Source organism: Lagopus muta, chromosome 5 (genome assembly GCF_023343835.1).
Source record: "Lagopus muta isolate bLagMut1 chromosome 5, bLagMut1 primary, whole genome shotgun sequence".
Lineage (NCBI taxonomy): Eukaryota > Metazoa > Chordata > Aves > Galliformes > Phasianidae > Lagopus > Lagopus muta.
In genome coordinates this window covers 27,039,979-27,057,410 of record NC_064437.1, presented here as the reverse complement: position 1 = coordinate 27,057,410, position 17,432 = coordinate 27,039,979, and the positions used below count along the sequence as shown (strand labels likewise).

General features: G+C 44.6%; 1 protein-coding gene across 4 annotated transcripts; it reads right to left on the bottom strand.

Moving 5' to 3' along the window:
• Window positions 1-435: 435 nt before the first annotated feature.
• RNF2 (ring finger protein 2) lies at window positions 436-17,390 on the bottom strand. Of its 4 annotated transcripts, XM_048946581.1 has the most exons (8): window positions 17,209-17,390; window positions 11,505-11,593; window positions 7,703-7,791; window positions 7,344-7,504; window positions 6,292-6,507; window positions 5,255-5,527; window positions 4,306-4,477; window positions 436-3,368 (listed from the first exon to the last, which is right to left on the bottom strand). In XM_048946581.1, exons 3-8 carry the CDS (start codon window positions 7,787-7,789, stop codon window positions 3,267-3,269), a joined length of 1,011 nt encoding a protein of 336 aa, XP_048802538.1. In that variant the 5' UTR covers window positions 7,790-7,791; window positions 11,505-11,593; window positions 17,209-17,390; the 3' UTR covers window positions 436-3,266. The 4 variants fall into 4 exon arrangements, with proteins under 4 accessions (XP_048802538.1, XP_048802539.1, XP_048802536.1 ...); XM_048946582.1 differs by lacking the exons at window positions 11,505-11,593; window positions 17,209-17,390 and adding an exon at window positions 16,278-16,446; XM_048946579.1 differs by lacking the exons at window positions 11,505-11,593; window positions 17,209-17,390 and adding an exon at window positions 8,860-8,911.
• Window positions 17,391-17,432: the final 42 nt, after the last annotated feature.

Sequence of the window (17,432 nt, the reverse complement as noted above, 5' to 3'; positions counted from 1 at the left end):
AAAATCTTTTTTTTTTTTTTTCCCCATACTGAGGCTGTACTTCTTCTTGCTGATGCTTTGCAATTATTTTTTAATTATGTTCTGCACTTCTGGAGGTTTTTATGACTTTTCCAGTTAGCTCCTGGGATCCCTTTGTCGTAATTCCGATGGGTTCTGCCCCTTTCTAACTCGACGGCATCGCAGTTTCCTGTGCACCAGTGTCCTCTGTTGCATTACGCTCCTGTGTTTCTGCCATGCCAGACGCTCTGATCAACGTAATCCAATTAATCTGATTTTTGTTTCCTCCACCTGAGTGGAGGCAGGGCCCCTCTAGTTCTGCTTCTTTTACTCGCCAGTCACTTGGCACGAATGCAAACCAAAACGCTCGTTATCATCCTCAGAAGTAAGATCAGGCCATGGTTTTGTTCTGGGGAGCTGCCCGTGGGAAACTGGATCCAGCGTTTTCCTGGAAGAATTCCCTTTTGTGGTTGTTTTCCCTTGTAATTTCTTACTGTGCCACTAGGGTCAAGGTGGCTTTTCTGTCCCACTGCTTCATTGCGTCCCCACTGCCACGCAAGCAGAACCTCAGGGTGGCATGTGGTGTGTGTGTACCTACTGTAGACTGCGTGGGAGAGAGTCGTGTCCATGCAGGTGGAGAGGAAGGTATATTCCCACGGAATTGCTGGACCTCTTGGGAAAGCTCCTCCTCAGCTGAAATGCCAGTTGATCGGGAGGAAGAGAGACTTTCTTTGTATTGCTGAAGTTGGCCAGCCAGTCCATCTGCTATTTCTTCTTCTCCTTCTTTCCAGGTCGTTGCTACCGGTGAGCTGGCATTTGGTGATGGTGCATTGCGTGCCACTTTTTGCCTCGTGGATTGTGTGCAGTTGATGCTACCTGGATTTTGTGGTTGCTGTTCAGGCTAACATTATGCACTGCCTCCAGCACTGCTGGAGATATCGCATCCCTCTTTCCATGCTGTTTCTCTGGCCTGGCTGACATGCGGCATTTTTCAGATGTGGAACCAGTACTGGAATTTCCAGTAGCTCTTTTGCAACATTTTTGCTTTTGCTGTTAATTTGTAAGAGGAATTTCATCACGACCGTGCTTGGATACTAAAGTTTACCTACCACATGTCATGTACTTGGAATAAAAGAAGAAAAAAAGCAACACGAAAAAACAACATGGCTTAACAAGGCAGAGCAGCAAAGTCATGTTGAAAATAAAATAGTTGGTACCACTAGTGAGTCACAGTGCAATCAAGGGTTTAATCAAACAACGACATCATACAGAATATTTAGACAACATAAATACTCCGTACAGTCACTACAACATGAACAGGAACATAAAAGCTTCACGTTCTCCCACACAATCTAAAGAACTGGGCAGAAGCGACAGATTGTTCCTAAACAGGCTGCTGAGCTTCACTGACAGCTCTCCTGCTCAAGGGACTGGATGTTGCCTTTGCTGTCGCCCTGGGAAGGTGTGCTGCAACTCATCTAGAACTTTCTCCGAAAATTTGAAAGCAGCTTGAATGACAACACACCCATCCCCTCTGGTTTCTATTCAGCAGACATGCACTAATTCTCTGTACGATCCAACACTTCAACAGAAGGTAATGATTTAGTTAGTTAATTAAGTTTATCCCCCAGCCTTCTGGGGCCCGAATACTTCCATTCTACAGTCATGAAGAAACATGCCCTTACAAGAGGCAGTAATTACTCAGAGAAGACTTGTGTAGTTTCCACGTAGGGATAAAGCTGATCTGAAGCAGCAGTCAGAACAGACACATATTTTCAAGTGTGAGTCTTGAAAGACTGAAGCAATAAAAGGGGCTTTCCCTCCCAGGAGAGTCCCCAAGCAGCTGAATGCTAAGGTACCACACTCCACATCTTCATTCTGACTGCAGCCAAGAGCACAGCAACCATGCCAGACATGGTTGAGGATGTTGGTTCTCATGTATTAGATCAACTTTTTTGCTTCAAGCTTCAGGTGCAAATGTGTGGAGGCTTCCTCAGGAAGTCTTACAGTACAGTCAATCTCCCATAACACATTTCCAGTCAGACAGAATGCTAAAGGCAAAGCAACCCTCACTGACATGACCACAACGTCCAGTGCCAGGGAAGAGAAGTTTAACATGCACATGAACAGCAGCTACTGGCCTTCACACAACAACCTACTGCCAAGTTTTAAAACTTGAACCTAAATTTAAGACACTAAATGGTAAACTTTGTCAAGTACTAAAATTTTCTTCCAAAGTGCTATGCCACATTTGTTAAAGCTATGCCAAAAAAAACAAAAGTAATCTTAGAGCAGCTCATGGTTGAAGTCCTCCCTACTCAAACGGAAGCTGAGATAAGCTCACAGCTGGGTGGCAAGAATTCTGTAAAGCAAAATATTTCACTTTGCATTATGTCAGTGTGCTGGAATTGAAGGGATTTGCTTTCAAAAGACATTTAAGAAGATTCTTTACAGCAAGTTCTGATGCATTCTCAATGAAAACCTGTTATTATATTGAACAGAGTAGGGCTGTAAAACTTCCATAAGATTTTGACTAAGTTTGTGAGGACAGGATTACCACTGCAACAGGAGTCAAATGGGAAACTGCAGTGTGAAACAAGCTTGGAATTTCTACACAGGAAAGGGGTTTGGGGTTTGTTTGGTTTTGTTTTGTTAAAAAGCAAACCAACCTCAGGAATCACCTTGCACTGACGCTCAGTAAGTAGCAAGGTTCTTAAAGTGTCCTTTTTCTCACTATAGCTGTATTTGTTAAAAAAAAAAAACAAAACAACTGAATAATTCATCTTTCCTAGGGAATGAGATCTCCTTTAGTTGCAAGACTATCAGAAATCAATTTTCTACCATCTTTTATATGGATAACCATTAGCAAATTACAACATTTAACACATTCCTTGGCATACATTACTATTGAATAGACTGACTTAGCCATCCAATGCTCAGTACTTCACAGAGGCTACTATAACTGTGTCAAATGTGTTAGAAATCCAGATTTACCTGGATAAAATTAAGACATTCCAAACTGGAACACTCGTTCAGTTATCACACACTGGGAACAAAAGCATGTCAAGCACTAGAGAAAAACAGCCAAAAAAAGTCTAAATTAAATACAATCAAGAATACTGTCTAATCATATTAATAAGTACACTGAGAGAGCCTGAAGGCATCACAAATGTATTGTCCATAAAGATAATGACGGTGCTTTCTTTTAATATTAAAGAAGTCATAGCTATAAAAAGAGAGTTAGTCCCATCTCAGTTTTCCAGTACAGCTTATTTATGTTCCTTCGTTGGTGCATAGTACAGTTCCATGGGTTTGTTCACTTTCCAGTACTTCTCACTGACCAGCTCCAAGGAGAACGACCCATTTAATACCTAGAAGAAAACACCAGAAAAGATGTGAGAAGACCTGACAGTGCGCAGGCAGCAATCTATCTACAACTACTGACTTAAAGAAGTCACTGATAATGTGGAACAAGTTACTGACTAAACACTCGTGGTCAAAAAGCAGTAAAATGAGCAATTACAGACTCCTGTCAATCTCACTAAAACAGCACAAAAAACAGCTTTGCTAATTGCATATAAAGTGCACACAGTTGTAAATGAAGTGAACTTTATGTTTCTCCTGTATGTAAACAGAGAGTAGCAGGTGTATGGACACTAGAACCATCTTTGCTTCTTTTCTAAAGGCTACTCTATCACCATGTTTGAACACTGTGCAAAATAGACTGTCAGGTAACATTGGTGTCTTTCTCAACCAGAATTTTTATTTTATTCAGAAAAAATGCTCAAGTATAAGGCTAAGCTCAGAGGTCAATCCAAGTGCAATACTACTTTTTAGTTTAGTCAGCAACTGAGAAGAGGAATTCTTCCCTATCTAAGGCTCGCAGTAGCCTTTTTACACTGGAGTAAAAGAAGATTATACTGCAGTAGAGTCCACTCAATAGACATTTCCTGCTTCTAGGCAGTGCTCTTCAAAGAGAGTTCTCAGGTGAAACAGTGTTCTTCGTCTCCAATTTTAACTGTAAAATGAAAGGGCAGGTCCTCACCCGAAGGAAGTCAGCTAATAGTTGCTGGCATCAGTGTGGCTTTTTTTTCCCCCAAATAATTTGTATGCTTTCTTTTTCTATTAACCAAGGTTCCACTACGTGCATTTTCCTGCAAAACAAACTATCTGCTTCTGAATGAGCAACTTGGTGCCATGAATTTTATCCCCATGTCAACTCAGGAGAAGTCCAACTCCATGGATTCTAATCATATCTGTATCAGAGGCATACTGATGCTCAGCTTTCCTCTTAAAGCTTCCACTTACAGTGAACTGCCCATTGGCAGTAGCTATGTAAATAGTATACTGCTTCTCACTGGCCGTGTCAAGATTCATCTGGTTTGATTCTCCTTTGCTCCGAAGCTCTTCCAGAGCCAGTCTCACAGCCAGGTACTTGGACAAGTGATCAACAGTGGCATTGCCTGAGGTCTTGATGTATCTGCAACAGCAACCACAAAAATAATCGCATGTTCATATTAGAGATACAGGACAAAGACACCTGGAACCTTCTGCTCCTTGCTGAAGGTTCCCTTCTTTACTGCCTCATTACCTGCTCCTCTTTATGCAAGAATCCCAATCTGACACAAATGCTGCAGGAGCCTGCCCCAGAAGCTTTGCTTTCTCTCTGTCTTTCAGAATAACCCCCAGAACTCCCTTGGAATTCCAAACCAAAAAGAAGAGTTGGATGAAGCTTATATTTAGTAATATATTTACTGACACTGTAGAGAAATGTCTCATCAGAAGAGAAAGACAGGAAGAGATCTGAGGAAACTTCACAAGATTGCTCATTGCTGCAATCCTAAATTTGCAGTCTGTGCTCACAAGGGATGATGGAAAAATGCCAGGCAAAGCTTCCAGCCTACAAATCACACTGACACAAGACTGCTCCAAAAAAAAAATCGCTGACACTCGCACGAGACTTGTTTATTCCCAGAGAATCTTATTGTAAGTAGACGTCATACCATCATTCTGGTATCTCCTGTGAACTGCAAGAAACCCTTAAAACCACCTTCATCCCTGACCAACGGCCTAAAACAGTTTGTTTCTGTAACACTGCACAGAATCTATCTGACCTGCAATGAGAAGGGTGCGTATGTTAAACCAAGGTGGTTCAACCAAAGCAAACTGATTTTTAAAAGCCCCAACAAGTTCTAAATAGAAAATAGAAACAGCAGGAATTAAACCAGAATATACAAAGAAGAATAATGCCATGTACCTTGTCTGTGCACTGTCGTCATTCTCCATGAGGGTAGGATGAGGCCTGAAGACTAATTCTATTTCACTGGCACCATCCAGCACAGGGTCTATGGCCACAGCTGTGTTGTTATTGTCCAGTTCTAGCCCAGAATCATCTGATGTTTTGGTCCTCTTGTTGCTAGGCCCTGCTTCCTGATTGCTGTGTGTTGAGGCATTGCTACAGTGTGAACTGTCACCATTATCTTCTGCTCCACTGCCATTCTCAATTTGCTGTTTCTTGCCCCTCTGTAACCTGGTGACAAAAAGGTAGAAATAAACACTAATCCTCACTCAGAACTCATCCAACCTATACAACATCTCTCTTCTCAGTCAAGCCAGAAGCTTGACATAATATGAACTATGCATTCACAAGCATGAAACATTCCAGAGATATTTAGACTTAAAAAAAATAACACACATCCTATCTTACAAAAAGATACCCATATACAAAGCTGCATATTTTTCCTTATTCCTCAAATGCATTTTAGGCATGTCATGAGATCATTTTAAACTTCATTCAGTTAATTTTACCCCTTACACAAAACAGAAAAGTATTTTAATCAAAACATGAATTCATTTGTGATTTAGAACAATTTATTGGAAGAAAGTTTGGGGTCTCTTTCCCAACTCCTCCCTGCAGCCTTCTCCCCCCCAGTCTCAACAAGCCCTTCTACACAGGAGAGGTGCTCCAGCCCACTGAGCATCTTTGTGGCCCTCCAACAGCTCTACATCTTTCTTGTGCTGGGGGCCCCTGGCAGTACTCTAGATGGGGTCTAATGAATGATGCCTATAAATTGGTAACACAACACGTGTCTGCCAGTAAAGCTGCAGGCAGTGATATGAAGTTTCTATGTACTAATAAAACAATAAAACTAATAACATTTTTTTAACAAAAGTTGAAAGCTACTTTGGCAGCCTTCAGAGGGGAAGAGAAGAATCCCTTGCTACAGAGAGTGAGGAGGCGGCATATTTCTAGCATTAAGGGAGACAATGGGAACAAATTATGTGACTACATACCTGTTCATAGCCTGAATCTTTAGTCCCTCTTCAATGCTGTGACTTAAAGCTTGCTGGTTATTGTGTTTACTGATTCTTGCTAGCACTCTCTCCTGATGCGCTTCATATTCATCACGGCTTGGATAAATTTTACTGATGAGAGCATCAAAATTGGGATCAGGTCGCAGCGATCTTTTTGACACCAGCTTTTTACGACATGTGGGACATTCTTTGTTGCTAGATATAAGAATATATATATATATATTATAAAAAATATACAATTTTTTATATATCTATAAGGATATAGAATAAGGAGAGGGAACAACATTAAGTCTCTGTCATTGCCAGAAGTCAGTCTTAATGCTGCAATTGTTAGAGAAAGCACCCATCATGACTCAACTTTACAATACATCTGGAATGGAATGGGGCTTCTATCTTTTGACAAATCTGACAGCTCAAGATACTTAAACAAAACAGGAAAAAAAAAAAAAAAAAAACATCTCCTTACTATAATTTTTAAAGTGTGTTTATTTAAGGTATGTTTAAACAAAATGTATTTTGACTGAAGAATCAAGGAGTTCTATGCTACAATTTTCTCCCCTTAATCTTCTGGCTTTATTTTTACTTAGAAATGTTTCCATTTCAAGTGGAAATTATATTGAAAGGTACAGTCCTTCATAGGACCTGCAGAATGAAATAAAGATAAAGGAACCCATTTTGGAGTTCAAGCACGAATTTCTGTGAAAACTAAAACTCAGTCTTGTCCTTCCCAACATTCTGTTCTAATTTAATTAATTTATCAGGTTCACACGTTTTTTGCTTTTTTCTTGTAAAAGCAAGAGGCCTCAGTAACAGAAATATCAGTGATTTCTTTATTGAGGACAGCATTTCTTGTTTCTCTTTCATGAGAAGAGTGTTTCTGCTAATCACTCATCAGAATTTCCACAGGCACAGTGAATTCACTGTGAACACTGCAGTGATGGCCATCCTCAGAAACAGCAGCGCTCAGGGCTCAAAGGATCACATTTTCATCTGAAGGGAAATCCCTTTTCCCTGTCCTGCTATTTCCATACCCGCTCCTGAGGGCTGTAATGATGCAGTCAGCACAGAAACGATGCAAACACTCTTTTGTCGTCATGGTATTTTTTAACATATCCAAACAAATGGGACACATGAGTTCGCTGTGCAGGCTCCTGGGTGACACAACGATTTCCAAGCCATCAGTGATCGCTTCCTGGTGTAAAACAAAGTAAAAGTTCTTTAAGGAAATTTCACACAGAGATTGCATGTGTTATTGCCTTCAGACAAAGACATAAGAATACAACAAGGAACATACTCAGCCACATCAGGAAAGGAAAACCAGACCTCAAGTTCCTAAAGGTATCAAATAAAGACCAAACTGCCTGAAGGCCAGCTCTTCAGCACACGTTACCTGAGGTGTTCTTTGCAACTCGTACAAGCTGAGCTCCCAGGTCTTGCTTAAAGGCTGCGTCCCATTGGTCTGCACAGCTTGAGACATGGCTGGAAGCAGAAGAGAATAAAATGATATGGTCAGGTGTGCCTGGCTCCAGAACCAGCTCCCCTCTCTCCCAGGCAGGCCTTCATCCAAGTGATCTGTTCCCCAGGGCTCCAGCCCCTGCAGCCTTAATGCTCACAGTACAGGAACACAGCAAGAAACCACTGAAGCGCTGCAAGTCCCTGTCACTGCCCCACTCCAGAGACACTGAGGGAACTCCCCAGCCATGAGTGTTTTGCAAAACTCCATTCAGGCTGTTAAGTAGAAGTGAGATAAAACTGAAAGGCCCAGAGCATAGGCTTGCACAGGGGTGGCAGTGGCAGCCAGCACAGGATACATTCTCATATACATGCACCCCAGTCAAATAAGTTTCTCTTATTGTGTTTTTATTTAAAGCTAGGCTTGTATTTCCAAACTCTTAGAATCCACCTTTGGCTGCTGATTTGATGTACATCTACCAGGCATGTTATAATCTAGTTTCAAGTTCATCAAATTCTACAGGAAGAGTCAACCTCTCTTACTTTCTAAGCTTTAATTAAGAGCAAGGAAAGCAGCTCCGCAAAGATTATTGTATCTGTTCTTCTCCAAGCTCACCAATTAGTTTTCTCCCCTTACAGAAAAAAAAGACCCAAACCAGAAATAAAGCCTGACATAATGTAGGCATGATCATTACTTTGTAAAGAGATGTGGCTGGGGCACTCCAGAAAAGCTTGCTTCACACATCACACAGCTCCACAGCAGCAAAGAACTCCTTGCAATGGCCCACAGCAGAGATCACCACATGCACAAGCACATCCTGCCCAAACCCAAGTGCTCACGCTTGTTAGCATGATGGCTGTTCCAGCACCAGGCCTCCAGCCAAAATACCAGCCTGGAGAACAAGTACATTAACATTACTGCAACAACAGGAGACCACACTGCAGGATACACAGTACAAGTGTCAAGATGTATAATCACTAGGCTTTATTCTAAAAGCTTCTCATCTCATATGCAGTGTGCTTAATTCTCATCCTAAAGCATGCAGTGACAGCACTTTGGGATTGCAAGAGGAAAAATACTGGCCTTAAAGCTACCTGAAAGCAGAGAGATCCGCATGGCCCTGTTGGACACTAGTGAACAACTCCTCTGCCTCTGGAACATAGAGTCAAGACCAGAACACAGTAACAGGGTTAACTCACAGATGCTGAAAAGCAAAAGAAATAAGAAGCAACCTCATCACATCTCATGAATAAGAGGAGACTCAGTAGTATTATTCCTGCTCCCATAGTTCTTACCATCTGTTTTCAAATCCATGCTGGCCCTGACAAATGCACCTGAATGAGGTTTAACTTCTTTCCCTGATGACACTGTTGAACATCAGTTTGGACCACATTGCTTCTCACAGCCACAATCTCACTGCAGTGGCACCAATAGCTGGCACCTGTGTAAAGGATGAAACTTCATCAACTCCGTATTCTGACCTAAAATTGCCTTGACCATGCAAGCACAACCTGGCAGGCTCAGAACCACAATCACCAAGCTCTGCTTTAGACCTGCTCAAGACCAGCTGATCTCTGAGCACTGACCATAGAAGGGAGGGATGCCATGCAATGGGACCTGGACAGGCTTAAAAAGTGGGCCCACATGAACCAAATGAGGTTCAACACGGCTAAGTGCAAGGTGCTGCACTTGGGTCAGGGCAATCCTGGATATGTGTACAGACTGGCAGAAGAATTCTTTTAGAGCAGTCCTGCACAGAAGGACCTGGGGCTCCTGGTGGACGTAAAGCTGGACATGAGCCAGCAGTGTTCATTTGCAGCCAGGGTGGGCAATTGCATCCTGGGCCGCATCAACTGAGGGGCAGCTGTGGGCAGGGAGGAGACTGTTCTTTTCTGCTCTGCCCTTGTGAGGCCCCAGCCACACTACTGTGTCTGACAAGAGGGAATGGCTTTAAACTAAAAGAGGGGAGATTCAGGTTAGATATTAGGAAAAAAATTATTTACTCAGAGGTGAGGTGCTGGCACAGGATGCCCAGAGAGGCTGTGGATGCCCCATGCCTGGAGGCATTCAAGGCCAGGCAGGATGGGGCCCTGGGCACTCTGCCCAAGGAAGGGGGTTGGATCTCAACAATCTTTAAGATCCCTTCCAACTCAAGCCATTCTGTGAGCTCTTCCACTCAATTTAGAACAAGGGCAGAAATTCCTCTCTGTCAGCTGACCCCCAAGACAGCATAACAGTCATATTTTTGTCTAAGTGAAAAATGAGACCCAGAACACCATATAAACATCTTCCAAGAATACACTGTCTCTTCTCTTCACGCACATTTCAAGGGCGCAATAGCATCCAAGAGCACCTTGGGTTTTGAGCAGAACAGCCCTCTCCTTCAGAGCTCAGACTGACAGAATTTCACACTTGCAACTCTTAGAACAGAGCTGTAGATGCTGATGGATTGGCAGTCAAACTGCGAATACACGAGGATGAAAATTTGAGAAGATATAAAGGCACCTACAGAATGCAAAAGGAATGTTATCAGGTGAATTGATTCAGCTGCTCTCACAGAACACTGGAAAGATGCACTCATAGGCTAATTTCAGGGCGGTCACCAGACACTGATCAATTAATATGCCACAGCAACATAAGTGAGCTCCTTTGTAGATGCCTGCAACATGCAAAAAATGAGAGTTCTGCAGCACTTAGGCAAAGCTGGAGTTCAAAATACTTTTGTACACTGACTACAATTCTATCACCTGCAACGCATAATACAAACTATGAAGCAATTATATGCTTCCAAAGTCATATCTGATAAGAAGCAACAAGTATTTGCACTATGCTTTCCACCCTTATATGCCAGCCTGCAAACAACCAAGCATTGCATTTTGCTTGTGGGGCAGAACCTAGGAATTAGAACAATAAAGGCTACACCTTGTTGTTACATACTCCATGAAAGAGACAAAAGCAGCACACAAGTAACTCCCTGGGCAACAGCACTGCTGGGAAATAAGAAATCCATCACATTTTTGTCACAGCACCATCCCTGGATCCCACATTGGACTTTGGAAATGCATCTCCACAGCCACCTGCACCACCACAACCCCATCAAGCACCTCCACGCTTCCACCTCTCCTCAAACCTTCCTGTAGGAGCAAAGATGGTGTCAGCCAGAAGGAAACCTTGCCTACCTCCACCGTGGGTTCCACTGCTGCCATTATGCTCTTCCCAGACAACTGAATAATGATGCAGACACTGCAACAACCATCATAATCCCATCTTAACAATGCTTCCACCTGGTTCCCTGCCATCCAGCTTTCTTACTTTATTCACAGAAGTAAATAAAGAGATGAGCACTCAAGTGCTTCCAAGTACATTTACAACACCAGCCTGTTCTGTATGAAAATATTACAGATTTTACTTGTAGTACAGTGAATACACGTTCTTAGAAGTCAGAAGCATGCATTTCTACAGTTTGCTTGAAATCACAGGGTCTTTAAGACATTTCATGGGGTTCTCTCATTTGCCACTTAAAATTGCTCCTCAGTTGCTCAAAATGTGGAAGCCACGGGAAAGATCACCCTAGGAAGGTTCAGATGTGTTCCTTCTGTTCTGTTACTTTCAATAACAAAGTTTGAATCAGGAACAGATTAGATCACATGAGGTGCTGTTTGAACACACTCAGCACTGGAAGTACATAAAGATTAGGGAAGCTACGGTTATTCCCAAAGCAAGAATTACAAAGCCCTACCTTTTTAGGCAGTCCAACAGAAAAATCCAAAGCTTTCAGCCTGCAGGGAGCAGCTAGCAGGCACACCACCTCATTTCTGCCCTACAGAACTGCCATTCAAGAGAAAGAAATAAGTCATAATTAATTCAAGACAACGGACTCAAAGACATCCCAGAGCAGCCACAAAGCCAAGAAAGGCAGAGAAACCCAAGGCACAGCACTACAGGTTTCCCAGTGTGACTGTTCCCTGCAATAACACCACTCAGTTTTCAGTTTTCTCAGTAACAAGTTCCAAATCCCATTTTCCCATCACCTATCCTATACACTCAACAGGCATTTCTCATCAACATAAGAAAATCCTACTAGCAACAACTGACACAGTGTCATTAAGAAAGCCACAGCAGGCTCCCAGTCAGACGACATCAGCATTTCTGAAATACAGAGCTTGCTAGCAGAAGCCATTTCATAGCTTCTTCCTCGTATTTATTCTCCTGAAGAGGAAAGTGAATTGCCTGGTGCCTTAAGACACAGTATCTTGTAGTTATTCACCATTTACTGGCACTGAAATGAACTGATCCACAGATCACAGCAGCATCTCCAATCTGGCTGTCAAGCTGCTCATTCTAGCCTAAGGTAACATTTGTGCTATGACCCCCTATAAACCAGCTGCTATCTACTTTTACACCTAAGGAACAATCCAGTGAAGCTCATGCTAGTAGAAGTGACCAAAAAAGAGACAATCCTCCCATGCTAGATGCCAGAGCATAAAAAATAAATAAATAAAAAGCAACAAATGAAGAATTTTGGGCATGGTCACGGCTGTTTTGTCACAGTCTGAAGAACAGTCACATGCTGGATGTGACAGAAGTATGTGATTTAAAGTCAGTGTTTCTCAGTGTATTTATAGCAAGAGAGTAAAACAAAGCACAAGCTCCGCATGTCTGTGCACACTGCTCTTACACAGCTGACACTCCAGTTCCAGACTATTCTGACGTACTCTGTATTCCTTGCTAGAGACATCAGTTGCCATTTCATGCTGCCTCAGGGATCACCTCGTTATTGTCCATAGCCTCAATCCTTAGTGTGAACGTTATTTACATCTGTTCTACGCCCTCCTGAACATCTGCTGAGGTATAAACATTGCACTACACAAGATGACCATTTCCAGAGAGCTCTCTGCACCTCTTGCCCCCAGGTAGTGCAGAATTCACTGGAACACCTATCCTTCTCTGGCTGCCATGCCTACAAATGCTACACAAATTCATCACACTGCAAATCCAAGCTATTCATTAACTAAAAAGCCTGAGTCTTCTCTATATTGGAGGGATTAAGTAAAAAGAGTTTCATTTTGTGGTACAAAATAATAATAAAAGTCTACACTGCCCACTGTCTTAATGTAACATATTATTCAGACCATTACAGCTAAAACAAACTGATACTCACTCTTTACACACCATTTATATCTTGTCTAATATGAGTACCAAAATACCATCTAACACCAGCGCCTTCTGCAAGGACTGAAAAATGGAGCTGTGTTCCTTTCCCTGCTGATGTGAGTCAATAAATCAGACAGGCACTTGACCTTAATGACACCAAGTGTGCCAAAAACCTTTACCAACAATTGATATAAGAACAACACTCATTACCAAGGTGTAATTTAGCACCTCATTATTTCCACACTGACAAGAACATGCATTTTTGATGCTGCTAACACAACCATGGTGCAGTGACCCTCAGAGTCTGCAGCAGAAGACAGCCTTTACATGCATGCAATTCTATCAAAACAGCGCACATCCTGCTACGGTGGATGTACCCCTGGCCACAGAACTCTGTTTCAGGGCTTTCATTTCTATGGTGCTTTCTAACCCTCGCGGCACTGCTGGCACATTTCATGAGCTTGACCAATTTCTTGCTCACTCCCCGAAATAACAGCTGCAGAAAGGGAGAACTGGCCACCCTATATGCTGAGGGTTAAGCTCAGTGACTTCAATAGCCCTGTTGTTTGTCCCTTACTTTGCTGTACGTTTTAACAGAAGTCCCATGAACATGCTAACATTACAGTTCAAACAAACTTTCCCATCTCCACAAGCAAGGTCTCCAGAAAACCCCTCAGCTGTTTTCTGCTGAGCAAGTGAACCAAATTTTGGTGATGATAACAAACATGGATTGAATTTCACCTTGCAGAGCAGGCCCCCAGACCACACCTCCTGCCTGAAGGAAGCATGGCCCGAACTTCCAGACTCCTTCCTCACCATCAGAGCGCTGTTCGGTGCCCTCAGCATCCAGACCTGGACTCTGCATTACTGTGAACACAAGCAAAGCCTTCAAAGGACAACAAGAAACAGGAGCATGGTATATTACTTCCACATCTCATCTGTTAGAGAATTGCTCCTATCCACCACAGCGGCTGCCCTGGCCATTGCAGGAGCCAAGGCAGAAGGCTCACGCACCAGCAAGGTGCTCACACTTAGAAATGACCACACCAGACTCTGACTGCAGTGATTCAGAAGCGAGGTCCTCTCCCACTTCCACTAGGAAACCAATGCAATTTGATTTCTTCCCAATTTGTGATTTCAACAACAGTTAACACAGACACCCACTCAGCCACTCCTTTAGCAGGCCGTTCTGTCTCAGGGCACAGGTCCATGCTGCTGCAAGAAAATCTGCACAGGCTCAAAACAAACATGCCATAAATGAGGCATGCTGCTTTCCCTGAGCCTCTGGGACCACCCAGAGTCAGCCACCTGGTCATTCTTTCAGTACCTAAAGGGAGCCTATAAACAGGAGGGGAATCAACTCTTTGAAAGGGTTGATAACTGCAGGACAAGGGGAAATGGTTTTAACTTGAGGGAGGGAAGATTTAGGTTGGATGTCAGGGGGAAGTTCTTAACTGTGAGTGGTGAGGTGCTGGAACAGCTGCCCAGAGGCTGTGGATGCCCCGTCCATCCCTGGAGGTGTTCAAGGCCAGCTTGAATGGGGCAGCCTGGGCTGGTATTGAATGTGGAGGTTGGTGGTCCTGCCTGTGGCAGGGGGCTGGAGATTCGTGATCCTTGAGGTCCCTTCCAACCCAGACCATTCTGTGATTCTGTGATCCTTCTCTTCAGCATATAACATACTTACTATCCATCACATTACATTAATAAAATGGCAGGAAGTCACGGATTTCTGATGAGCTCATGTTGTGGGAGAAATTTTGAGAATATCAGGTCAAGGAATACACTTGTTTTTCATTTCTTCCAGGGATATGTTCGTGAGCCACAAGGAATTGCTCGCCCACTTAGCAGTCAGGGAAGCTAATCACAACTAATAGCGACCTAATTTCCTGGGTAACAACAAAAGATGGCTTCCTCTACTTGGTTGTTAACAAACACAAAATAAACCCCCCACAAGCTTTGTGAGACAAAAAAAAAAAAAAAAGAGTGCAGCAATCCCACACATGATTGACCTACAATAGATGCACAGAAACCACATTGTAACACTGGCATGCAGCTTCCCTCGGAAGCTGGGTGACAGCTAACAAGTTATTTCTCTCTCAAATAAAGCTCTGTACTTTATAAACAGTAATACAAGAGCAATACTTACACAACTTAAAACCGGTAAGCATCCAAAATAGTTTACTTTTATACCTGAGTGGTGCAGAGTAAGGAACAGATGAGATTTTCAGTTAGTTGGCAGAACGCTGCTGTCAGCTTCCTGCAGCTTGGGAGAGCTCTCCCTCTCACAAGAGAGGGAAGGCAGACAGTAATTCCTAAAATACCTCCCCATCCCAACAAGTCTGAACAGCTCCACAATACTGAACTCTGCTCATTCCTCAGGAAATGAGGAATTTAAGGCCACTTATCTTCACCAACAAACAGAATGAAATTTAGGCTCAGCAATGTGCATTCTCCAACCTCTTTCTTTGTACCGTTGCTGAACTGCTGTCCTAGTCAGCAAAAATTGGTAAAGGGCATTTAAGTAACAATGAAAAAGCATGGGGGAAAGAAAGAGAAATGTTCAAGAGAAGCTGAAGAAATTTGTGCATCCCAACAGCTACTTCATGTTTAAAACAGACAGCTGTACAACAGATACCCACCACACTGCTCTTTCATGATAAAAAAGACTCAAAATCACCAGAACTCTGCACTGTTCATCAAAAATGCCCAAATAAGTTCCTCTGCTCCACACATTGCCAGACATCCCCCTAGAACATACAGGAGTACCGATAAAGTAACTGCATCACTGCATCCTGCTGTTATGAAGGTGAATGCAGAAAATGAGGCATTTCTTAACCATCACTCCCAGAGCCAATCATAGAATTATAGAATGGGCTGGGTAGAAAAGAACCACAATGATCATCCGGTTCCAACCCCCTGCTATGTGCAGGGTCACCAACCAGCAGACCAGGCTGCCCAGAGCCACATCCAGCCTGGCCTTGAATGCCTGCAGGGATGGGGCATCCACAACCTCCTTGGGCAACCTGTTCCAGTGCCTCACCACCGTGTGTGTGAAAATGACCTCTAAGAAAGCCCTGGGATTACTTGAATCCCAGCACTGAAGCCTGATGAAGACACAAAGCTTGGTACTGATAGTGCAGATACGGCCAGCATTCATGTGGTAATAATTCCTTCCACCTGGAGGAACTGACAGCGCTGATCCCTCACGCAGCACATTTCCAAAGATACCAGATTCTGCTCAGCCGTGTCCTCTGTCACAGCTGACAAGCTGAACGCCAGCTCTGACATGAAAGAACATCAAATCCTCTCATTACAAAAGTTTCTTAATGAAAACACAGGTGAATAAAAACGACAGCACCTTTTGAGGGCACTCCTATGACAAATCAATTCCTCATCACTGAACGAATGGCACGTTTGATTGAAGAGCTCTCCCCAGGCAAAAATGATTTCATCCACACACCAGCCGGTTTTCCACACGCAAGCGATTCCCTTTAATCCTTAAAAGCCCGCATGCAACACACAGCTACCACACAGATAGAGCTGCGGCCGCTTCCACACGGGGCTGCATTCTGATTTATCGGACTGAAATACTGCATTTCAGACGCTCGGCTGAGCCAGTCACGCTCCATAAGCCAACAGCTCACGGCTAACATCCCACACGCGGCTCAGCGCCCCTTTCACACGCAGCGCGCTGCGGGGCAGCACCGGAGGGCCCAGGGCTCCGCAGGTCCCGCAAGAGCAGGCTTCGCGGAGACAAAAGGGCAACAGGCAGAGCCGCACGGCACGCACCTCGCGCCACGCACCTCGCGCCGACAACGCGATAAGGGGCCGGGGCTGCCGGCTGTGGCTCCGCGCGCCGGCGTGACGCCGTGACACAGCCCGGGCAGCCCTCCTCGGCTCCGTGCGCGGGTGCCGGGACGCGGAGCCGCCAGGGATCCATCGCAGCAGCGCCGATCTCCGCCCTGCCGCAGCCCCGTGTCACCTAGGGCAAAGCGGAGGGACCGAACCTGACCGCGGGCGGCTCCGAGCGCAGATCGCCGTAGCAGCCCTGCCTCAGCGCGGTGCCCAGCCCCGCGGGTGAGGGTCGGAGCAGGTCCCGGCCGCCCCCAGCACCAGCACCAGCACCAGCACCAGCACCAGCACCAGCACCAGCACCAGCACCAGCACCAGCACCAGCACCAGCACCAGCACCAGCACCAGCACCAGCACCAGCACCAGCACCAGCACCAGCACCAGCACCCAGCCTTCTTCCCTCCCTTCCTCCTTCCCGCCCGCCGCCCCGCGCTCACCGCTGCCGCCGTTTGCTCCCACCGGCAGAGAAGCCGCAGCGCCGGCAGCACAATATGGCGAGCGGCAGCTCCGCAATGGAGCTCGGGAAATAGAGGGGAGTTACATATTCATGGCCGGGGCTGGGCAGGGGGAGCGCGGCCAGAGCCGCGGGCGCGGGGCCGCTTTCCTTGCCCGGCGGGGAGCCGCTTTCCCCGCCTCTCGCCCCGCCGCTTCCCCCCGCGTC